This window comes from Misgurnus anguillicaudatus, chromosome 4 (assembly GCF_027580225.2).
Source record: "Misgurnus anguillicaudatus chromosome 4, ASM2758022v2, whole genome shotgun sequence".
In the NCBI taxonomy this organism is placed as follows: domain Eukaryota; kingdom Metazoa; phylum Chordata; class Actinopteri; order Cypriniformes; family Cobitidae; genus Misgurnus; species Misgurnus anguillicaudatus.
The window spans coordinates 36,938,975-36,965,091 of NC_073340.2; the positions used below are offsets into that span (position 1 = coordinate 36,938,975).

A 26,117-nucleotide genomic window follows, 5' to 3' on the forward strand; every position below is an offset into this window, starting at 1 on the left:
GGTTCGACTCACAAATGAGCTCCACCACTGATTCGACATGCTGATAGGCCAAAAAAGGTGAAGTTCACTTACTTTAGGTGACGGTGCAAATCACACCAGAAAAACTAAGTCAGACGATACTCAAAACACGCCCGACCGTCAGCTTAACGAAAGCAACTCCATAGCAGTGCTTTTTGATCGCTCACGCGATACTATGATGTCATACACCAATCCGTCTGCGCAACACTGCATGAAGTCAAACATATCTGTGATTTCTATCACAGTTAAACAAAAAAATGAGGATAATGTGGACATGATATCTTTGATGAATGACCTTATGAACAGGTGCAGAGCGCTTTTTAAAACTGCATATTCTCTGGGATAACATAAGTACACATGGGAACAAAAAAATAACATTGTGCTAGTAGTTTTTAATGCAAACATCTTACATACTGTGCCACTGTTGCAGTTTTTAAATATGTAATTTTTTGTCCATGTATATATTTATTTTATCTATATGATTAACTAAAATAACTTGTGTTAGTAGTTCCCTCTGTCTAGTAAAATTGTTTTTCAATTGATATGGCAGCTGATTTTGTTTAATTTTTCTGTTGGCTGTAAAAGTATAAAGGGCTGATTTTAGTAAGGTTACTGAAGTCTAGTTAGTTGACATGCGAGTCTTACAGCACATGTGCCGGCTGATGTTGGATGTACAGCTGGAATGATATCTGTATCTGACAGGCAGACTGCAGGCCCGATGTAGACGTGTGATCTCAGAGGTCGCAGCGTTCTGATGAAGTTCTCTAGAGCTGGACAGACTGAGTCGGTGAAGATACGAGGCAGCGGGTGACAACAGACTCCCTTTACGATTATTAACTAAAGGCACCGAGACTCTGACCTCCGGGCCAGCAGGGGGCGACATCACTGTGGCCTGAGCTCGGTTCAGAGCGGGGGGATTAGGATTCGGGGGCTGGAATGTTGATTTGAGTTCATCTTTTACTGTCAGACAAACATTTATAATCAGACAGTGAATGTTTAAATAACCTGCGCTAGTTTACTGTCACTGATATGATATTTTTCCATTATTGACAGCTTTGAAGTGTTTTTTGCTTTTAGTTGTGTACAGGATCTGCGGCTGTCACAGAAACAGATGTGGTTTGTCTGGATATTTCAGTAAGGCATCGCTTACAAAATAACCAAACCACAGTGTGACAGCATCATCTAGTGTTGAATGAGAGCAAGTGCATTTGGATTACCAGAACACTTTAGATCAGGGGTGGGGATGCCAGGGTCCTGGAGGGCCACCGTCCTGCAGAGTTTAGTTCCAATCCTAATTAATTACATGAACTTCAGGTGTGTTTGGTTAGGGTTGGAACTAAACTCTGCAGGACATTGGCCCTCCAGGACCCAGGCAACCCCACTCCTGCTTTAGATCAGTGGTTTTCAAACTTTTCGGCATGCCTCAATGTGTAGGGTGCATCCATTTGCGGCCATTTAATAATACTATGTAGTGCTGTTGGTTAGTAGCCTTATTTTCTGGAGGTTGAATTGCACAAAATTTATGATGAATGTATTTTAAAAAATGTCATAAAACTGAATTCACGCCCCCCAGTTTGCTTTAGCCACACTCAAAACACCTGAATTGTTATTGCATTACATAGCAAAATATCACATTACAGTTTTTCGCTTTGGAGCATTTCTCGAATCATTCTTACAATTTGCAAAATTCGTACAAACTGCACAACATCAGGATGTCCTGCAAAAGTCTGTAACTTGCTCAAAATCCTTAGTTTATATCTCAAACGTAAATTTTTACGTGTCAATGGCATCAAAATGTCAATTCCCTGTCATTGTTCAGGGAACAATCAGTCAAAATACGTGTCCATTATATATGTCAGTATTTTTGACGTAAACTGTGGACGAATTCACATTTTCACCCTTTATTTTTTTCAAAATTACACACATTGTGATTTTGAAAAAAAAACATATTTTACAGTCAATATTTCAAGATTCACTTGAAAGCAGTTTATCAATTCAGTTCACATTTACAAAAGACTAAATAAATAAATATGGAAAACATGTTTTCAGTAACAGATTATGACACAAAGGTTAACAATTTTGCAAGACTTGTACGATGAACTAATTCTTAAATGTTTTGAGGTGTAAGACTATTTAACACAACCAGTATAATGTATTTTGATAAAAAAATACATACGCAAATGAAAATGTAGCAAACAATTGTATACGTAATGAACTGCATGATTGTATCAAGCATTTGCAATTTGTCCCAAACAATGAGAATTTGCTTTTATGTTGTGCATAATGTGGAGGTTGAACAAAGTGTTTTGAAAAATGTATTTCTGATCTGAGAAAAGATCCAAAGCGACTGAGAAAAACTGTACCTTTAAGTGTGATTTGTTTAAAAGAAATAAAGTTTGTACACATTTGAAACATTTTCACAAAAAAGCATGATTTTAAAATCATTAAATATTAGTTTTTGATAGCAGTTAAAAAGTTAAGTTAGCTCATAACAGCTTTTGTTTCCATATAAGCTTTAATATTATTGTTAAATGCATGTCCAGTTTTAAGTTAGACTTATGAATACAAATGGTTTGTGGGTTACTGTATCATATGCTTTGTTTGCCTGTTATCTGTGCATGAATCGGTTTACTCTTATTTGCACATACAGTAAGTAAACCAGATGATATAAAATCTTCAGATATGATTCATGCACAATGGGTTTGGATGAACAGGACAGACACATGAATGAATGAATGCTGAGATGAAATAGGACAGGATAATTCATACAAATACATAAAAGTGAGGTGTAAACTTACTTGATTTGATGTATCCGTTATAGTTACTTTTAGCTAAGAAAAATGCAGAGACAAAATGAAGTTAAAGTGAGACACTGAAGTGATGATGCAGTGAGTGTTTGAGAGGAAATGTGTTTTTACAGGACTGAACATCAACCAGTTACTGAAAACAAAAACTATACAACAAGATCATCTGTGAGTTTACTAGAAATTGATATTTTTAACCAATCCTTTTTTAGTCTCTACCAGATCATGTGAATCAGGTGTGTTACTGTAGATGAAGGTGACATCTGATGAGGATGGCTTTATATTTTGGCCTTTTTAAGTGTATTTAATTTTCTCTTAATCCAAGTACACTCGAAACATGTTCAGATCATAAAAAAAAACATCACAGCTCAATGTAAATCACACAATGTTATTCAAAAGCAATGTGAAGTGCATGACAAACTGAGCTACTAAACTCCATCACTAACCAAAACCAGCATGCAATTGACCAGATCAACCACACAAATACAACACTGATCTTCCAGCAGTCTTTACCACAGTAGATGCCACCTCTACATGGCACACATACGGTGAGCGGGCACAGATACACACGCGGGCACTCGGCACGGCTGTTCACTTACAGCACTGTAAAGTGGTGGTGTTATCATAAAGAGAGACAGAGGAGAAGGGGAGGCCGCGGTGCAGAGTCTCCATGTTACTAGCCACACTGTCCGACATGCACGAACAGCCGCGTTCTGCCCCGCCGCAAGCTACACAACATGCCAGACGCATTCTCTTGTGGCCGTGCTTCTTGGCTGGGGTCAGGAGCGACGGGTGAGAGGAAAGGACAGGCAGGTTAATGGATTTCCCTAACATAATATATGGATATCTGGAAACCACAGTGGGTCACCTTTACAAAAGTTTAGATACAAATGTGATATCATATTTTGGACATTTGTCACACCCTATTGTTGTTATGTACTATATATATATATTCCCAGGAATTTTATGCATGTAAATCATGGAAGTACATGGAGTGGGAATTTAAACATTTAGTTTAGCTCAGCTATGAGAAACTCTATAATGTGCAAATGTATAGTGTCGTGTAGTGTACATAGTTACTTACAATAACAATATAGAAAATCATTATTAATTAACTTAAAGTAAAGAAAGCTGAGCAGTCCACAGGGTATATACATAGGCTACATGTATATGATTATATATAATACAGTCAACAATAATATATGTAGAAGCATATAAAATACAAGAGAAAACTTTTGAAAAGCTTAGTGATATCCACACTTAAAGCAAAATAATCCTGCGTGTGAGTGTTAGAAAAGTAAAAGTAAAGTCGTCGTCTGTTGATGATGTGGGAGAGGAAAGGAGGTTAATGGGAAATTTAGTTTAACATACACACATGCAGCAGGCTGCTATTAAAGCAATCTGTATGAACGGATGAAAGTCATTACTCACAATACAACACTATCAGAGAGAAGAGAAATGATCACAGATCCACGGCAGCGAGGAAGAAGGAAAATGTATCAATGTGTCAATTACAAAAAAAGAAAATGTTTGTCAGCTGTCATCTCTAAGGTGAAGGGACAAACCATGTTCGTTTTGAAAAGAAAGAGCATATGGGGTCAGACGGTGTGCTCCTTTTTATACAATTACACATGTGCAAGACAGATACTTTAGATAGATAGACAGATACTATAGACAGATACAGATACTATAGAAAGATACTATAGATAGACAGACAAATAATATAGACAGATACTATAGACAGATAGACAAATACTATACTATAGATACATACTATAGACAGATACTACAGATACTATAGACAGATACTACAGATACTATAGGCACATACTATAGACAGATACTACATATACTATAAACAGATACTATAGATAGATAGATAGATAGATAGATAGATAGATAGATAGATAGATAGATAGATAGATAGATAGATAGATAGATAGATAGATAGATAGATAGATAGATAGATAGATAGATAGATAGATAGATAGACAAATACTATAGACACATACTATAGACAGATGTTATAGACAGATACTATAGACAGATACTACAGTTACTATAGACAGATACTATAGATAGATAGACAAATAATATAGCCAGATACTATAGACAGATAGACAAATACTATAAACATATACTATAGATAGATACTATAGACAGATACTACAGACAAATACTATAGACAGATACAGATACTATAGACAGATACTATAGATACTATAGACAAATACTATAGACAGATACAGATATTATAGACAGATACTATAGATAGATAGACAGATATTATAGACAGATACTATAGACAGATAGACAAATACTATAGACAGATACTATAGATACATACTATAGACAGATACTATAGACAAATACAGATACTACAGATACTATAGGCACATACTATAGACAGATACTACATATAATATAAACAGATACTTTACATAGACAGACAAATACTATAGACATATACTATAGATAGATACTATAGACCGATACTACAGATACTACAGATACTATATAGACAGATACTATAGATAGATAGACAGATACAATAGACAGATACTATAGATAGATAGACAAATACTATAGACAGACATACTATAGACAGATACTATAGACAAATACAGATACTATAGACAGATACTACAGATACTATAAACAGATACTATAGATAGATAGATAGATAGATAGATAGATAGATAGATAGATAGATAGATAGATAGATAGATAGATAGATAGATAGATAGATAGATAGATAGATAGATAGATAGATAGATAGATAGATAGATAGATAGACAGATATTATAGACAGATACTGTAGATATATACTATAGATAGATACTATAAATAGACAGACAGATACTATAGACAGATATTATAGACAGATAGACAAATAATATAGCCAGATACTATAGACAGATAGACAAATACTATAAACATATACTATAGATAGATACTATAGACAGATACTACATATACTATAAACAGATACGATAGATAGATAGATAGATAGATAGATAGATAGATAGATAGATAGATAGATAGATAGATAGATAGATAGATAGATAGATAGATAGATAGATAGATAGATAGATAGATAGATAGTAGGGCTGCACGATAAATCGCATGCGATACCACGCACATCATGTCAGTAATGCCAGTTCCTTGATTAGTATTAAATCGCCATCAGCTGTTTTCAGATGGCGCGACATTAACTGCACAGAGCCGTAGTTCCCTGACAATTTGGGCCATATCGCATACATATCGCAGGCGATACGTCCGCGATAATTAATGCGAAATTGCCCCGATTGTCAGGGAACTACGGCTCTGTGTAGTTAAAGCTGCTCAATCTGAAAACAGCTGATGGTGATTTAATACTAATCAAGGAACCGGCATTACTGACGAGATGTGCGTGACAAACACATGCGATTTATCGTGCAGCCCTGATAGATAGATAGATAGATAGATAGATAGATAGATAGATAGATAGATAGATAGATAGATAGATAGATAGATAGATAGATAGATAGATAGATAGATAGATAGATAGATAGATAGATAGATAGATAGATAGATAGATAGATAGATAGATAAAACTTACAGCGTTTACATCCACATTTCTTGATTCTCTTTGGGTCTGTGATGTCATCATGACAGGCTTTACAGTAGAAAAGAGCCCTGATGAAGACAAAGATTCAAACAGTGTATGAGCACATATGTTATATTTAAATGTGTAGAAGATGACACATAGCGGTCTGTACTGTATAAACTCCTCACCTCTTCACCTCTTTGGCATCACTGGCGATGAAGAAGCCCAGCGTGCCCTCCTGCATCTTCACATGATTACCCGGGTTGATCAGCGTGCTGCCAAACACAAACAACATTAAACAAACCATCTAATAACTTTCTGCAAACCATTGAGATTTACTTAGTGTGGGACGATTCATGCCACGGTGTTTACAATCTGTGTGAACCAGAGAACATATACATACACAGATACAACAGCTGATGGGAATGTAAAGATATGAAGTTGAGAAAAACAATATCACGAGAAGCGTCACTGCTTAATGTTTCCAAGCCTGTGAAGAACATGCATTAAATCAAATGAAATATTCAAAATAAAATGAAGTGAAGATGCAAAATAAATTGCATGCAGACCTGAAGTTTAAAAGTCTACAGTACTTGGACATCAAAGCATGTTATAGGAATAGACATTATCTCCCTCGTGAAATTATCAAAGACTTTCTCCAATAAAACACAAAAGATTTGAATTTCAGTCCGTTCGCACAAAACTTATGGTATGCTTTAAATATATATATATATATATATATCGCAGAAGTCTTATGGATTTGTATTAGTGTCTATTTAGGATATTTGGATCATGAACGGTTTTGTGTTTCACAGAAGAAAGATGATCAAATCAAACAAGGTCAAATAACTGGACGTGGTTTTATTTTGCTTCAGATAAACGCTGTGTCGCAAAACTACATTACAGTTCACACACATATACATAAATAGCTTGACCAGAAATAATAAAACTGAAAAGATCCCTTGAAAATCTATGTTCATGGAAAATTCCCTAAAACATTCTGAAACGTTTCAGGGAAATAGGACAAGTACATTTTCAAGAGAATTTGGCATGATGTGACCACACCAAATACAATCTTATACAGCACAACATTATTTCATACCATTTTCCACCCCTGTGGACAACAAACACACAAACAGCAGGCCAGTCAGACAAATGATGAAGAAACCCCAAAAGATGTTGTCAGCTCATATGTTATAGGAAATATTTCTTTAAATTGAAAGATGACGGATCTTTATTATTCATTTCATTACCTGCTCTCTCTCTGGTCTGATTTATATTCAATGGCGATCAACAGGAGTTTAAGTTTCACATAACAGAGTCTGAAGAGAAACACAAACATAGCCATGAGTTCAATAACAAATGCACTTTGATTTCTTTATACAGTATTTATATCTGCAATTCACAAAATACAAATATAATACACAATCTCCTCGGGCTTATGTGAAGTCAAACCTTTCGCACACTACACAGAATTATTCTTTTTAATCTTTAAAAACCTTTTTAAAAAACGAATATAAATTGTGCATACAGTACGAAGAACCAAGAGAACAGATCTTCAATGGGGGTGAGGGAGGCATAAACTTACACAGGGTTAATTGTAACATGACTACTTTATATATTTCTACAGGGCCGAGCAATCTGTGCTTTTGGTCTTTTTCTCTTACTGTCAGAAGATCTCCTATGAATTTGTGAAAAGTTTTGATGTGTTTTGGTTAAGATATTGAACAAAGAGTGTTTTGGAGGCATGGAAGTAAATTTATTCATCGTATGTTTTTTATTTCTGAGTTGTGTGGGTAAGTCACCAAATCCAACCTTATATTATTTTAATCACATTTTTACACAGCGGGGTTAGTTGTCACAAAGTGTTACAATGAAGCCTCAGGTAATGAAATAAAAACAATGTAAATATTTTTCATCAAAATGATATCTATTAATACAATATCAGGGAAAATAACTCACTATTATGATTATTTTTTGTCTTAATATGCATTCCTGCATAATAGACGGATGGTTAGATGAAGGTTGATGGATGGACGAATGTGTGGATAACTATCTATATATAAACAATATCCACCTTTAGTATATAGACAGAGCAGGTGTAACAACAAACTCTCTGTTTGTTACAATGAACCCCTGGGGTAACGTTTGCACTCCTGTCACTTTCGGTGTAAATGTACAATAACAGTAGGTCACACAAACTAACTTTAAATGTTCATTTGTAGCAGAGGTGTGTGTGTTAATTGTGTGAAAAATGATTAAGTTAAAGGTGCAGAGTGTAAATTTTAGTTGCATCTAGTGGTGAGGTTGCGAATTGCAACCAAAGGCTCAGTCCACTGCTCACCTCTTGCTTTTGAAATGCATAAAGAAGCTACAGTAGTCGTCACCGGACAAACATGTCATCACCAGAGACAACTTAGTAAAAAAGTTTGTCCGTTAAGAGCTTCTGTAAAAGCATGGCGGCACAAAATGGTGACTTCCATGTTAGGGGACCCTCTGTGTATGTAGATAAATACGTCTCATTTTAAGGTAATAAACACATAACGGTTCATTATGAAAGGTCTTTATACACCCCTGATAATATAGTTTTGTATATTATTTTGCATTTTTTGTCAAGAGATCCTTCTAAAAATTACACATTGCACCTTTAACTTAAATTTTTTTAATGATTAATGAGCCAAAAAATTTTACTCTGTGCCCTGCTCTCATAATTCTCCATTTGTTTTATGGAAATGTGATAAATGATTATAACACAGAATTTTTATAGATTTGACTGACAAGTGTACACTTGAATAATAGGACCCAAGTACACCACACACTGCAGTGCATACTTACTCACAAACCGTGGGAAAGGACAAACCCACGAAGGCACTGGACAGATACTCTGTGTACATTTCATTGGCTACTCCCTCTAAATAATACTTCTGCCACGTGTCTTCTTCAATCTAAAGGGAATAAACTGTAGATTCAGTATTTAAAAGCACCAATGACCGGTAATCCTGTAGACCAGGGGTCTCCAACCTTTTTGTGAGCAAGATCTACCACAATGTATAAAACAATCTGGAGGGCTACTTAATCAAAACTTTTTGGTTTTACTTGTTGATTTTATTTTATTTTACTTGTTGATATGTTTAAGTATTGTTTAAAATGTTAACATACATAAACCAAGTCAAGCTATTATAAAAATATGTTATAAATAAATATTACAATTGAGACTATTAATAGAATGTGCTTTGGCGGGCACCTCAAAGACTCTGTGCGGGCACCATGTTGGAGACCCCTGATGTAGACTAAATAACCATATTTTCACAGACCTTAATGTAGGATCTCATGGAGAAGAGATTGGCCAGCATTGTGGAGAGACCCTGCGCCAGACAGCTCTGAGCGATGAAACCAAGCTTCAGTTCAGCCAGACAGATGGCATCGTCTCCCTCCTTCCAGTTCCAGCTCGGGATGTTGAGAAGATGAGCCTGAAAATTCAGATCAATGTCTATATAGATACAGATTTATATCGATCAATCACAGGTGCCAGACAATGCTTAAAATCCTCCTTATTTACCTTATTGTGGTACTGAAGCATCTGTGTAATGATTCTGATTTTTGGATGGTAGTTTTTAATAGATATCACCCTGTCAAAATATACGATACACTTTAAAACAAGAGCAGTTTGTAGTTTTACACAATTCAACATGAGTTTTGACATCTACATGAAACTTCCAGAATCTGACATTCAGGAGTACAGGAATATATGGAAAAGTGGATGTCAACATATCAGATAATGTATTTATTTTGAACCGACTACTTGTTGACAATATGACCAGGATAATGTATTATTATAGCGAAATTGATTTTATATTCAATATTTTTCAGTATTGATTTAAAGATGCACTGTGTAGATTTTAGCGCCATCTAGTGGTGAGGTTTTAATTTTCAACCAATCAAGTCCACAGCTCATCCATCCCTTTTGAAGCACATAAAAGACTGTTCATGCCACTGTTGTCGTCTGCGTCTGAGACAACATATTGATGAAACACGCACTGACGAGCACTTAGTTCGTTTAGGGCTACTGTAAAAACATGGCGGAGCAAAATAGTGACTTCTGTGTAAGGAGGGTAATAAAAACAATACAGTTTATTATATAAGGTCTATATACACCACTGATAATATATTTTATATGTAGATTAGATTGGATTTCTGTCAATAAATCTTTCTAAAATGTACACATTGCACCTGTAATCTTGCCTTTAAATGTTTGTTTTAAAGGTTCACATTTATATTTATACCTTTTTCAGCTATTCATGCTAGACATTAGCATGTCTGTAATATTCTCTGGATTAGGGCTGGACGGTATATTGAGTTTTGTAAAGTATCAGTATTTAAAAAAAAATTATACTTTTAAATACATAAATATTAATCATACATCACTATTTATACCAAAGTTATCGAGATATGAATTTTGGTCAATATCACCCAGTCCTACTCTGAATATCAAACTCTTTATTAGTTGAGCTAAAGAAACACTAGAGAAATAAAGGTTTGACCTCATGATATTGGACGCGTCCTCAGCATCAGGGTCAGCGCAGTATTTATTGGCTAAAATCAGACAGGCATCAGCCGACTCAATCTAGAAAACCAGACAGAAGAGAAACTGAAGCATGAACCATAAAGCACAAAAAACTGTTCAAAAATAAATGATTCAGAGAAAGTGAGTTATTTTGGCTGATTAAACAATCAAAGCTTCGTACCTTTACCCGAGCGAGATCATGAGGATTAAGCACAGATCCCTGGTAAAACTCCACCTGTGTGAAGTGTCTCTTAAACAAGGCTTCCAATTCAAGATTAGGTGAGATACTGAAACACAAAACAACAAGGAGAGAATGAACACAATGATGAATGTTACATCCACACCTTAAACAATAAATATTAGAAATAGTTTATTGAAAAAAACAGCACATCCTTGTGTTGTTTCAAAGCTGTATAACATTCTTTATAGATATTTTAAAGAAACACAAAAATGCATTTGGGCTGTGCAAAACAATCGAAAATAGCTGGTTTGGAGTGACATGAGGTTAAATCAATCAGAAGAAGAACAACATACACTTACTTATGAAGAAAAACGATTTCTACACTAACATCATCCCTGTCCTTGTGTAGGAAGTCTTTAAGGAAGTTAGAGACGCTCTCAAGTGTGATGTGACCACACACCACTATATGCCTGAGAAATAAATATACAAATATCATCAGATAAAACATACCACAGCAGACCATCAGAGATTATCCTGTAAAGCAACATCTCTGATATAATCGAAAGGAAAATATAAATGGCAGATCAAACTAAACACTGATCAGATCATATTTGTGTGTAATGTTACCAAGATATTGGGTTGTGTTTTCTCTGAAAATATATTGGTATTTTACACTACTGCACTGTAACAACAATGAATCTGTATTTTCCCACATTGAAACGTTTTTGCTAAAACTTGGAACATAAAATCTTCAGCTATTTATCAAGCAATAACACAATACTTTATTTCTGGTCTGGAAATTATATTGTATATAAATATATACACTGGATAAAAACATCTGACAAATGCATATCTGTGATGCCTCATACACTTACATTTTTAAGTTTAATCAATTTTAAATGACAATTAATTTAGTTAAAATAAATGGTAATTTTAAGTTGATTAAACTTATAAATTTAAGTGCAACAAGATTTTTTTTAACTGTTTATTAGCTTAATATTAATTGAAATGCTGTAAAAAATATTTTACTAGCCCTGTGACATAAATAAACTATGCAATATGTCTATTATAAATTAGGATGTAATACTGTGTAATATGAATATATATTTAATTTACATTTATTTGTATAGCGCTTTTCACAATGCATATTGTTTCTTCACAAAATGCATGTTAATAAATAAAAGATAGATGTTAGATAGTATAAATTATCATGTTTAAAATGTGCAAATGTATTGTGTTTATTATAGCAAGGTGATCAGAAAGGGTATTCTATATGTAATAAATGTAATTCTAAACAAATTCAGTATGTAATTTAGAAGTATTTCATGATTAAAATATAAAGTCAATAAATCAACATACAACACTTACAACCACTGATACACACAGAAGCTTAAATGTCACAAATTAGCAAGCGATGAGCGACTGACAGAACACAAGCAACGAGATGATTATGTGCCATCTGATCCCAAACCCTTTACTGTCGTATATGTCATAATTCTACTTCCTGTAGAGCATCATCACCTCTGACGTCAAAGCAAGAATGTGCACAACATCATTTTCTTCTGAGGTAAGAGTTTGACTTTCTCAACCTGCAGAATAAGACCCTTTTCGTTAGAGGTTCGTTCGGTTCGACTTACTTTCGTCCTCGGGTCGAGTTATAGCTCCCTCCGTATTTCTTCCGATTAAGGATGAGAGCAGCGATTTCAGGCACGTAGCGAGCAAACATTGCCTACATGCATGAAACAGAGAGAGAAACGAGCATGCAGACGGGCCGGCTGCGCAGTGCTGCGCAGTCGAACCCGCGGTACTTACTTTCTGCCATTTACCGCACTATAGGAACCACCATATTTCTTGCGGTTTCCTATTAACTCTATGATTTCAGGAACGTAGCTGGCAAACATGGCCTGGAGGAGGAGAGATAGGAGACAAACCACAACAGAGGTCTGCTGATGCAGAAAGAGATTTAACTCATACATAACATTAAAGGGCCCATATCCTAGCCTACATTTGATGACTAAGATTCGCTTCTTTAGCTCATCATTTCTTCATTCAATCTCTCTCTCAGACTCTAATGGGGTGTACACACTAAACACAAATACAATGATTTGTGCGAGTAGACTACATACAAGGTCAATGCAAAGACGCAAATAGACGGGCACCTGCGCAGGGCCATGTGAATGATGCAAACTGGGTGGCGAGATTGCCGCAAATGTGCTATTTGCCTCAAACGCATCTTCACGCACGTTGAAAATTTCAACTCAAGCAAAAAATTGGCATGGCGCGAATTGGGTGACCCAATTGCCGCAAAAACACACTAATCACCTTAAACTCGTCTTTGTGCAAGGTAAAATTATACAAATCAAGCAAAAAATTCACATGACACGAAGTTAAGTTTTCTAGAGCGAATAATGCGATGCTTCACGTTTGCTGTGTATGCGGCATGATGGGGCGTTCAAACCAAACATGAATTTAACTATTTTCGCGAGTAGATTACATACAAAGTCTATGCAAAGATGCGAATAGATGCAAACTCACGCAGGGGCAATGACGAATGACGCAAATTGGGTGCAGAGATTGGCACAAAAACACTCTAATCACCTCAAATGCGTCATCACACAAGTTAAAAATATTCAACTTAAGCGAAAAGTTTGTATGCACAAATTGGGTGACCCAATTGCCGCAAAAACACACTAATCACCTTAAACTTGTCTTTGTGCAAGGTAAAATTATACAAATCAAGCAAAAAATTCCATGACACGAAGTTAAATCCCGTGAGTAATCTAGAGCGAATAATGCGATGCTTCACGTTTGGTGTGTACACGGCATTATGGGACATTCAAACCAAACATGAATTAAACTATTTGCGCTAGTAGATTACATACAAAGTCAATGCAACGACGCAAATAGATGCAAACTCGCGCAGGGGTGATGCGAATGACGCAAAACACACTAATCACCTCAAACGCATCTTTGCACAAGTTAAAATATTCAACTCAAGTGAAAAATTTGCATGCACAAATTGGGCGAGCCGTTTCCCTCAAAAACATGCTTAACACCTCAAATGCGTCTTCGCGCAAAGCAAAATATTCACATGACACAAAGTTAAATCCTGCGAGTAATCTAGAGTGAGGAACACGATGCTTCACATTTGGTGTGTATGCGGCATTAGATTTACACATTTAATGTGTAAACGTGAACATATGTTCCGATGCATCTATCATTGTGACGTTGTAGAGACACAGATGTTTAAAACAAGTTGCAGCTTAGTTTAAAAAAATGTTTTTAGACATCATTTTTTTACAGTTAAATAACCCCCTGATTTAAATTAGATCAAAGAAAGTTGAATTCCTCATAATATGAGCCCTTTAAAAGTCTGGACTTCAGAAAGTTTGAATAACAATAGGAGAGTAGTCTGGTTGTACACATGCAATGTTGAGATTTAAAAGGGTTTAAAGTTAAAAGTCAAAGCATTCTGTTTGACACATATCTCTGTTTTAAGAGATATAGATGTTGAGAAGACTAAAAAGACACAGATGAGCTCCATTCTCCATTTTAAGAGGAAAAACAGGGATGCAAAGAGGAAATCTTTTGAGCCATGTTTAAACCAAACAAACTCTTATGATGGGTTAATAATATGGACACAATTTTCACATGTAACATAACATGTTAAATAAATGCTTTTAGAAAAAAAGTCATTTCACAACCTGCATATTAAAACATTTAGCATGTCTCATAATTTTAAAATGCCTTTAGGTTTTTTATTTGTTTGTTTATTAATGTTTTTTTTACATAAATCAATAAAATCATTATAATAAAGTTAAGGCATTTTACACTTAAGCCAAATATTGCTTATAACAAATGTAATAATACTGTGTTATAAACCCGTCAGTCGACATCGACCTTTCTAAAGCTTAATGAAGTGTCTTCTGTCCATTTGTACATGTATGTATGTTGACATGATAATTTTGTGTCATATCTCCACCCGTCATAAAGTTTATTGGACACTAGATGGGGGAATATTGGGTCAGGTCTCCTAAAACCGCATTTCAACTCAAACAAACAGAATTACTTTGTTCTCCCTAATGATGGTTCCACTCATAAAGCTAACAGTATGAATTAAAACATTTCAAACATGTCAAGAAGCTAAACACATTTGGATAAAAGGTTTGTTTGTCAAAGATATCATATAAATTCAGGCTGCAAATGAATTGTGATGGGATATCATCTATTATTCATTTTTTTACCAATCCTCCAAGAATGAAGAAGACCATGAAAAGTCGTCCGAGTGTCGTTTTAGCGCAGACATCTCCGTAACCCACTGTTGACATGGTTACCATGAGTAAGTACACACACTCCCAGTAAGAAAGTGCCTGGGAATTCTTGAAGTTTTCCCAAGGATCTCCTGAGTTTTCCACCTGGAAACACATCAACATATTCAGTGCTTTCTCATTGACATGCAAGTAAACTTCATGTTTATTCTATTTCGGCGTGAACTTACCAGATGTATGAATCCTGCTGCAGTTAGCCATGTGCTTATAAAGATCGAGCACAAATTCACCAACTTTATGGAGTTACTATGAAAAGACATTTCAGAAACAATTTTAAATAAAGTCACAGCCATGATTTTCCTTAGAATTAACAGAGATCTATAAAAGGCATAAACCTTAAAAAAATATACAATTTTCTGATATATATTTGATTTCATATGTGAGTTTATATTGACTGAGATCAACCCTTGTTACTGTATATATTTATTATATAATCTAAGTGGGTCATTTATACTGTACAGTCATGTTAAAGGAGCAGTGAATCAAAGTCAATCAATTTGAATGAGATTTTTTGTTATATAAGAGGTCATCGTACTTAAACAAACATCTTGCAAGTTTCAGCTCGCGTATGGAGTGTTTGTTTACTGCATTGTGTACTGCAGATTCATTTGTAAAGAAGCCACAAGAGACTGTGATTAAAACGCAATGTTGTACCATCAATGTTGGATCTGACAGGAATGGCACAGCAGTATTATGTGAGTAAAACATTTTAGTAAGTTACTACGTTTCACTATTAGAGATCGCGTTTTGTTGCTACTTCATTATACACATTGTCATTTATGTGTATCATCTCTGGCACCCAGAATCTTTTGTGGCTCAAACATATATGTGTTCGCTGCTATTTTTGTACACACTAAGGTTTTCAAAACAATTCCCCACATTTCATGACAGGAAATAAAGCTATCCAATCACAGCAGTGGGTGTTTACGTCCAGGGCCGGGTTTCCCAAAAGCATCGTAAGGCTAAGTAGATCGTGAAAACGATCGTAAGAATCATCTTAGAATTACGGGCCGTTTCCCAAAAGCTTCGTAACTTAAGTTGCACTTAAAAATCATCGGTCTGGAGTAATCGTTAATTAATAAGTGCATCGTAAGACAACAGGGTTACAAGGTCACCTGCAGGACAACCAGCAAATTACACTCCTGCAATGACGATAATGTAATGTTTTAAATGTAGGCTATATTTATTTATTGGGGTTTTCTTTGCTTATTTGTTTAAATTACTTTAATATAATATATTTAGAATTCAAATGAAAAATAAAATTTAAAAGACTAAACATAAATTAATAAAGAAGGAAAACGTATTTGGTACAGTTTTGGAAAAAGTTGGTACTAGCAAATTGATAATTGTTCCTACCAATTTCTGCTATAATTCATCTGGCTACAGTAAAAAAAAAATTTTTTGAAGGGTTGGCATCTGATTAAAAAACCAAATAAATATTTACGGTACAATGCAATAATCCATAATAATAAATAAACATAGATAACAAACAACAAATGATAATATTAATCTAAACTATAATATAAAATGCAGAAAGCATTTTGCAGTGGGACAAGTCCTAACTAAATACGGAAAAGAATATTTCATTATGAACTATTTTAAAACATTTAAAAAGTCATTGAACAATAATAAAAATTATTATTAAAAATATTAGTGCACATCGGCTAAAGATCATTAGCCTAAACAAGCTTCTGCTACAAATTCGAGTCATTCTATTGGTGACATTTCAGCACTTGACAAACGGATAGCGACTCATAAGTAGCACTTAAAACCCAGCTGCGAGCGATCGTTTAACGTGCATCTTTGGGAAACGCACGTAAATAAACAACGAATGTTCATTAAGTAGCTCGTAGAAAGCGCTCTTAAGTCCTAATTCAATCGTTATCGGGTAATATACATAAGCAAATGTTTTAGCTTAAATGTTTATGGACTTATTTATAATTTTGAAACACTAAATCTATTCAGTTAATGTTGTTTTGTCACATCAGGCAATAGATTTCACCTTTATCTGAATGAACTGAAGGGATTATTACAAATCTTTCTGCTGCACATCTGTGCTCACAGCATATAAACCTGAGGTCATATTAACTAACTGATTTACATAGTTTCATGCATAGATTTAGTTCAATATTTCTGCACATGTGTAACTATAAGCAAACTCAAGCTTTAAAAACAAGTTTATGTAATACTCCAAGGCTGATGCTTCAAATATACCCTTACCAAAATTAACCATGTTTTTTATTGTAAAAGTGTTATAAACATGTTTTTTTTGTGTATTGATTACAAATAGCAAAACCATGGTTTTACTACAGTAACCGTGTTTTTCTTTGTTTTAACTGTAGTAAAAACCATTTGACAGAAAGTTATCAAAACCATGGTTATTTTGTGGTAACCAAGCGACTGTAACCAACCAACTGTAGTAAAACCAACTGTAGTAAAACCATGGTTAATTTTCGTAAGTGTACAGTACTATGTGTGATAATTAGAAACAAACAAAGAAAACATGCGTCAGGCTGCAAAGACTTCTTACCTTGTTTTTAATATATTTAAAAACTGTAATATTTCTGAGAACTGGATCAGCCTCAGGGCTCGTAAAAACCTCAATCCTGTATGAAAGACAAGAGCGATTAAAAGCGCTTTTATCATCACGGCACATTTACAAATGACAACACTCAACACTATAATTCATACCTTTAAAGTGTTTATCCATCTTTACCAATGACATTCATTTCATCAAACGTTAGGAATAAAAAAAACTCCCCCAGTACACAAACATTAAACTTATCTATGCAACTATATTGTATGTATTTCTCTCTAGACTGACAGAAATACAGACACAGAGCTCAACATCTGCTCTTAACATCTGTGACGTAAACAAATCAATCTGAGTCCAGGTTTCAAAAGCATTACACACAAAAAAACCCACGAAATTTCCTCCATGAACATCATGTGATTGCCGACGAATCTCCGTAAACACAAATCATCATCATCACACTGCACAGCTGTCCATTCACAAAACATTTTATAACGCAATACAATCTCACTTCATGAATAAATACTTTATATCAACCATGCTTTTTTTTAGAAAAAGTATTTAGAAAACAGATTCAGGATGGTGTTGATCATTCAAGCATTTCTTGTGATTTTGAATGATCTTAAAAGATGATTATTCAAAGAGTTGATCGGTCAAATTTGGCAGGTCTACCAGAAGTTAAGCTTATAAGCTATGGTTAAGCACACATGACTCGTATCTAAAATAAAAGCCAAATGAAATAAAACAAAAACCAAATCCTAAAGAAAACATCTGTAAAGCAGATTATTTTCACCTCTGTGTCTCTGCAAACAAACAGAAGATTCAGCATTCATCTCTTTTCTTACCCCAGTATGAGACTTGATGAAAACAGGAGGAGATTGTGTTGAGAAAACTATCACGTTCATCTTTCTCACACACCGGCGCATGAATCATCTTAACACGGTAGCCGTTATGAAAGAGCTCGCCGCCGGATTTCTTGCGTCTGCGGGTGCACGGCAGGGTTTCTGTGTGTGTCGCCCCGTCGGGGCTCCGATACACCAACAACTTAGTCGGGATCATGTTGAAGACTCTGTCCTGGTACCTGATAACCGATAACTCCGAAACGTCCCAAATCACAAACGCTTGCCTGTCAAACCTGCGGCAGTAACGCAGCAGCAGTCATTTATCTGCTCTAAGCAAGCAGACAGCGGCTTTAAATACAGCTAAAGCCCACCAGGACCGACAATCATGATGGTCTGGAAAAGCATTCCAGTTCAGATCATGTATTGAGAGCTTAGAACAAACCTCTTTTCATCAGGATATTACAGTATAAGCTCCTTTAGGGATGTGCAGGCCGCACAGAAAGCCTGATAAACAGCACTGAAAATCTCCAATCTCTCTGAATGGTCCTGATGAAACACTCACATCTCAAAAACTTCATCATCTCAACGTCTGCATGAGAATAAAACTCAAGTGCAAAGCCACTGATCGCTTGCTTTTAGATTAAGAAAAAAATAACGTAACTGACATGAAAGAATGTTTTATGTGTGAAAAAAAATGTTGAAGTAGATTTTTACATCCTCTGAAGAAACTGTGAGTGCTGCAAGCAAAAACTCCATGTTAGAGTAATGTAGGAGGTTGCTATGGCATTGCTATGCGGTTGTTAAGGTGTTGCTAGGAGTTCAGGGGGTTGGTATGGCATTGCTGTGTTTCTAAGGTGTTGCTGTGAGTCCAGGGGGTTGCTATGGCATTGCTATGCAGTTGCTAAGGTGTTGCTATGAGTCTAGGAGGTTGCTATGAGTCCAGGGGGTTGGTACAGCATTGCTCTGCAGTTGCTAAGGTGTTGCTATGAGTCTAGAGGGTTGCTATGAGTCTAGGAGGTTGCTATGGCATTGCTGTGCAGTTGCTAAGCTGTTGCTATGAGTCTAGAGGTAGCTATGGCATTGCTCTGCAGTTGCTGAGGTGTTGCTATGAGTCTAGATGGTTGCTATGCAGTTGCTAAGGTGTTGCTATGAGTCCAGGAGGTTGCTATGGCATTGCTGTGCAGTTGCTAAAGTGTTGCTATCAGTATAGGGGGTTGCTATGCAGTTGCTAAGGTGTTGCTATGAGTCCAGGGGGTTGGTACGGCATTGCTCTGCAGTTGCTAAGGTGTTGCTATTAGTCCAGGGGGTTACTATGCAGTTTTTTAAGGTGTTGTTATGAGTCCAGGAGGTTGCTATGGCATTGCTGTGTAGTTGCTAAGATGTTGCTATGAGTCTGTGGGGTTTCTATGGCATTGCTGTGCTCTTGATGAGGCGTTTCTATGAATCTAGGGGGTTGCTATGGCCGTGCTGTCCAGTTGCTAAAGTGTTGCTATGAGTCTAGGGGGTTGCTGTGGCATTGCTGTGCACTTGCTAAAGTGTTGCTAAAAGTATGTTGGTCTAAGCGGTTGTTAGTTATGTGCATGCTAGGGTCCGAGTAAAAACCCACCAAGTTAAAGAGAAAAGGAGAGACAGTAGATCTCATGTAGTTTGTAGATCTGTTCTGAGTCACATTACTGTCTGTTACTGGTTTGCTTCAGTTTGGACATCAGACAGATGGTGACCTCATTCAGAACTCAGAAAAAACCCATCAACTCTAAAACAGTATCAGTTCTTTATCATGACCTATAAGTCAAAGAAAATCACCAATGAGATTGCTTTTATTTCTCAGTTTGGCACACACAGCAATGGAGAGTGAATGGAGACTAATTCTCAAAAGTTTCTTCAGAAAACAAAGAGCCCAAGACATGGAATCTTAACAATGTCTCAATCAAAATCTCAATGTACACTCAAACATGTCTTATGAAAATCAACTTGGTACACTAATGCAGTGGTTCTCAAACTTTTTCAGCGTGTGGCCCCCCTTGTGTATGGTGAATTCCTTCACGGCCCCCCCAAAGAAAATTTATGACAAAAACAGTTTTAAAACATAACATTTTATTTAAACAAAACATGAAATTATATAACGTAGTGCTGTTGGTTAGTAGCCTTATTTTTTCTTTAGGTTTAATTACACAAATTCATGATAAATTAATGTATTTTATAAAATGTCATAAAACTGGGGCCCCCCTGGCACCATCTCGCGGCCCCCAGTTTGAGAACCAATGCACTAATGTACCAAAAACAGCCACATACTCAGTGAATCACATGACATTCTGTTCTCTGCTTACGGATTATATTGCCCATAAAATCAGTCCTAAAATGATGCTCATAATCTGTGTGTGTGACTCGATTCCTAATGGATCAACATTAAAGCAGCAAATCTGTTCACATAAAAACATTTGCTGCTTTGCACACATAGCACCTGCAGAGGGCAGCACTTATAACAGCACATACTGTATAATACATATTACTAAGGTCTTGTTTTAAATGATGCACCTGATACAGACGTGTGTTCTTGTAGCATTTATTTGCATGTGTTTGTAAAGTCACATTTGTTTTATGGGTCTTTAGTGTAGCTGACATGAAATTGAAGGCAAATTTAAAGGCAACTACAATTATAACCTTCACACCGTGCACACTTTCAAAAGTCACTAACAAATTATAAAGTGTAACTGTAAACTCATTGGAGGACTATAAGATGTAATACATTTTTTATAAGATCTGATTTTATAAAGGAGGTATAATTCATCAGAAAAGATGAGAGAGAAAGCATTGCAAGTCTGTTTTCCACTGCAGCAAAACCACAAGTTTATTAACAAAACGAGTTTCTCATCCATCCTGGAATCAACCAAATCCATTTACTCCAAACAATTAAACAATCCAATTTACTCCGAATAGCTTCCAGTCATTAATCTAAACCTCTCCAGACCGTAAATCCAGTATAATACCATCTTCATCTCTGGGATTCATTCAAATACGCTTCATCTAATAAACCAAGAGTTAATCTATCTATTGTTAATGACTAACCAACCACAAAACCCATGTTCCTATCTCTTTAAAACAAGCCAGCATTTAATTTCATTATTGTAAGTGCATAACAGTCAATACTGTGTACATTGTTGCTGTCAATATTAGTGATCTTAACTTATATTTCATCCGAGCGGTTGAGTTATTTCTGCTCTTTACTAATGAATGAGATTTACATCTGACATCCACAGCATTTCAAACACACGACAGGATTTCTAATAAATGTCTCTCTAAATCTCAACATCACAGAGATCACAAATCCCACAGAGTAAAGCTGAATTTGTGTAACAGATGGCGTGTTACTACCAGATGTGTTTCTGTATAGAATTTGTGTGTAGATGTAAATATGTTTATAGTCCACCAGGTGGCGATAGGGACGTTTAAAAAAACAGCGTGAGGTCTGTGTGATGTGCAGGTTATTACCCAGCCAACTTCTGTTCAGATACACCGACACAAACACAGGAGGAACGGTGAAGAAATCCACCACTGAATTCACCTCCAACCAAAACCACAGCTTATCATTGGCTGCAATGAACTGAAGACAAAAAAGTGAAACAGAATAACAGATAAATATAAATGAACTACATATTGCCTGTGTGTTAATATTGACCATCAGTAAATACAATGCAGTGTCTACAATGAAAAACAAACTTACACGCAGTCCAAAGTACAACAAGAAAAAGACGTTGAAGGCCATGTCGATCTGTAACGTGATGTTCTTGTCGAACTCATGACAGGATTCAATAGCGCTGTTTAATAACAAAGAACAGCAAACTTTAGTTTACATCAGACTAGAATAAATACAGTATGTGTGTGTGTTTGTGTGTTCTTGCATTCATTATCTTACCAGTTTACCGTAGTTAGCAATAAGAAAACCAAACTAATACATATAAACCTATATTTTTAAACTTTACTGCTAGTTTAACCAGAGAATTAAAGGTGCCAAAGAATGCATGTTAATAATCTGTTAAATTGTTCTCTGATATCTACACAGAAGGTTTGTGGCTTTATTAAGTGATCCAGAGTCAGTTTTACATGTTCATTTACAACCCTAGGATTTGTCTTTATAATGAAATGGTCTATTATTACCTTATTTGAAAGGATCATGAATAATAATGTTGAGCTCTGCTCTGATTGGCTGTTTCTCCTTCAGTAGCTCTGTGTGTGTGTGTGTAAACCGATCTTATGTTTGAGTCTGTATCAGATTTTGAGGAATAATCAATTGTTTGGAGATTGTTAATGGACGTTTCTGAGTGATAAGTTTGGGTTTTTTTTAGTATGGACCTGCAAAACGTAACTGAAACGTCAATAGTAGAACTTCAGACTAAACGCTAGCATATAGCATTAACTAAATATATAATTAACTAGCATATAGCATTAACTAACATATAGCATTAACTAGCAAAGAACGCTAACTCAGCAGTCACAACATTGTTTTTAGCATTGTAACAACATTGTAATTAATTATTGGGTGTGTACATCAGCAACGTCACAGTCGGTGTTATGTTGTGATTGGTCTGTTTTCCAGCAATCTTTTGCATACATGAGGTTTACATAAGAAAGAGGAAACATGATGATAAAAGTTTAGATTAGATGTCATTTTTCTTTTCTATTAGATTTTTTACATTTCTCTGGTTATGTTGTTAGCAGTAACATAATTTTTGTCTTGTTTTCAGTAAAAATATCTAAAAATTCTTAAATTAAGATGCTTTTTCTTGTTGAGCAAAACGACCCAATAAAATAAGTCTAGTTTTTAAACCAAAAATATCAAATTTAAGTGATTTAAGTGAATTTTTCTTGAATTTAGTGTTTGAGAAAAATGTTCAAGATTTTTTTGCTTTCCCCCCTTGTTTTATGCACAAAATCACTTAAATTTGATATTTTTGGTCTAAAAACTAGACTTATTTTCTTGGGTCGTTTTGCTCAACAAGGTAAAGCATCTTAATTTAAGAATTTTTTGATATTTTTACTGAAAACAACTTGAAAATATTTTTTTTTGCTGTGAATTTATAATACTTCAAAATATTGCAAAGCATCCAGGTTTGGGTGTGAATATAACCAAGAGTTGTTCTTGAGAGTTTTTGTGTCACTCTCACGGGTAGATCAGATATAAACAGGTTTGTGAAGTTCTCTAAAGTTAAAGGACCTGAGAGAGAACAGCTCCTGAGCTTCAGAACAGCTGCTGAACTGAGAAACTCGATCCAGGTCTATTGGTCGGTTCTGTTCCAGTGGATCAGAGGAACGCACTTGAATGAACCGAAACTGAAGCGTCGCTGTAATTAAGAGACGTTTACCGTAAGTAATACGTGACAGAAGTGTCGGGTCACAGGGCACACGGCTCTTCACAAGACTTCAACTGTCCTTTAAAAACCTCTTCATCTATCATTAACACTACTCAACCGTTACTACTGATGAAATGTTATTGGACAGAAAACAAACACATTCTGAATATCACACTGATATTAATGCATTTATTATTTGCCCATCATGGTTTTTAAACTGTGAATCATTATTAAATCAGCTTTGTGCTCATTACTTGCATTTATTTCTTACACGACTCAGTTTATCTGAATCAACTGGTTGAAAGAATTGATTTGATTGTGTCCCATTTTACATGCTTTTAATTGTCAAAGTAAAGTGATTAGGTTAAATACATTTGAAATGTAATCTTTTAATACTACTTGCTACAGTAATATAAGCTGTTTATTTGCATGCATACTGTATGAGTTTGCATTTAAGTGAATTGTATCACTTCTGTTGACTACACATACAATTGAGCATCAGATGACACGGAGTCAGGCTGATGTTACACTGAATTACCACTACATTAAAACTATCACATCTCTTAGTCTAATTCAGCACAGCTCCGTGGATTTTACATTTCCCCTGCAAGTAAATATTATTGTGTTTACCTTTTGTTTACACATCTAGTATAAGTTGTGCAGAAATGAATTGTGATATGAGCCTATACATTTAAACAATAATACATCTTAAACCGTCTGTCTGTCTGTCTGTCTGTCTGTCTGTCCGTCCGTCCGTCATCCATCCATCCAACTATCCATCCATCCATAACATTTAACTATTACATCTATTTATCCATAACATCCATCAATCCATCCATCCATAACATTAATCCATCCATCCATAATATCCATCCATAACATCTATAACATCCATCTATCATCCATCTATAACATTCAACTATCACAACCATTTATCCATAACATTAATCCATCCATCCATAATATCCATCCATAACATCAATCATCCATAACATTCATAACATCAATCTATAATCCATCCATAACATCCATTTATCCATAACATCCATCCATAACATCCATCTATCCATAACATCCATCCATCCATAACATTCATAATCTACAACATCAATCATCCATAACATACATTAATCCATAACATCCATCCATAACATACATACATCTATCCATCCATCCATAACATCAACCCATCCATCCATAACATCCATCCATCCATAAAAAAAATAATCTATAACATCAAGCATCCATAACATCCATTTATCCATAACATCCATCTATCATCCATCCATAACATCCATCCACCATAACATCCATCCATCTATCCATAACATCCATCCATCTATCCATCCATCCATCCATCCATCCATCCATCCATCCATCCATCCATCCATAACATCAATCCATCCATCCATAATATCCATCCATCTATCCATAACATCCATCCATTCATCACATTCATAAAATAAATCATCTATAACATCAATCATCCATAACATCCATTTATCCATAACATCCATCCATCCCTAACAAACATCATCCATAACATACATCCATCTATACATCCATCCATAACATTAATCCATCTATCCATAATATCCATCCATCTATCCATAACATCAATCCATCACATTCATAAAATAAATCATCTATAACATCAATCATCCATAACATCCATTTATCCATAACATCCATCCATCCGTAGCATACATCATCCATAACATACATCCATCTATACATCTATCCATTCATCCATAACATCCATCCATCATATCCATCCACCCATCTATCCATAACATCCATCACATTCATAAAATAAGTAATCTATAACATCAATCATCCATATATTAATAACATCCATCCATCCGTAACATACATCATCCATAACATACATACATCCATCTATCCATCCA

General features: G+C 35.3%; 1 protein-coding gene across 12 annotated transcripts in view; it reads right to left on the minus strand.

Annotated features, from left to right (window-relative positions):
- The window catches only part of LOC129420586 (calcium-activated potassium channel subunit alpha-1a), an 81,937-nt gene that overhangs the window by 24,864 nt on the left and 30,956 nt on the right, over positions 1–26,117 (minus strand). For 5 of the 12 annotated variants that reach the window (XM_073867240.1, XM_055175579.2, XM_055175576.2 and 2 more), the window contains exons 4-21: positions 22,581–22,674; positions 22,349–22,460; positions 18,015–18,090; positions 15,655–15,730; positions 15,401–15,571; positions 12,969–13,060; positions 11,516–11,626; positions 11,157–11,262; positions 10,953–11,035; positions 9,971–10,040; positions 9,726–9,881; positions 9,247–9,356; positions 7,665–7,733; positions 6,600–6,686; positions 6,424–6,500; positions 3,422–3,595; positions 2,817–2,849; positions 664–978 (exon numbers count right to left, since the gene is read on the minus strand). In XM_073867240.1, coding sequence (XP_073723341.1) covers positions 664–978; positions 2,817–2,849; positions 3,422–3,595; positions 6,424–6,500; positions 6,600–6,686; positions 7,665–7,733; positions 9,247–9,356; positions 9,726–9,881; positions 9,971–10,040; positions 10,953–11,035; positions 11,157–11,262; positions 11,516–11,626; positions 12,969–13,060; positions 15,401–15,571; positions 15,655–15,730; positions 18,015–18,090; positions 22,349–22,460; positions 22,581–22,674 — 2,012 coding nt within the window. Of the gene's footprint in view, positions 1–663; positions 979–2,816; positions 2,850–3,421; positions 3,596–6,423; positions 6,501–6,599; positions 6,687–7,664; positions 7,734–9,246; positions 9,357–9,725; positions 9,882–9,970; positions 10,041–10,952; positions 11,036–11,156; positions 11,263–11,515; positions 11,627–12,793; positions 12,886–12,968; positions 13,061–15,400; positions 15,572–15,654; positions 15,731–18,014; positions 18,091–22,348; positions 22,461–22,580; positions 22,675–26,117 lie in introns of all 12 variants that reach the window. The other 7 variants (XM_055175577.2, XM_055175585.2, XM_055175582.2 and 4 more) reach the window with 4 other exon arrangements.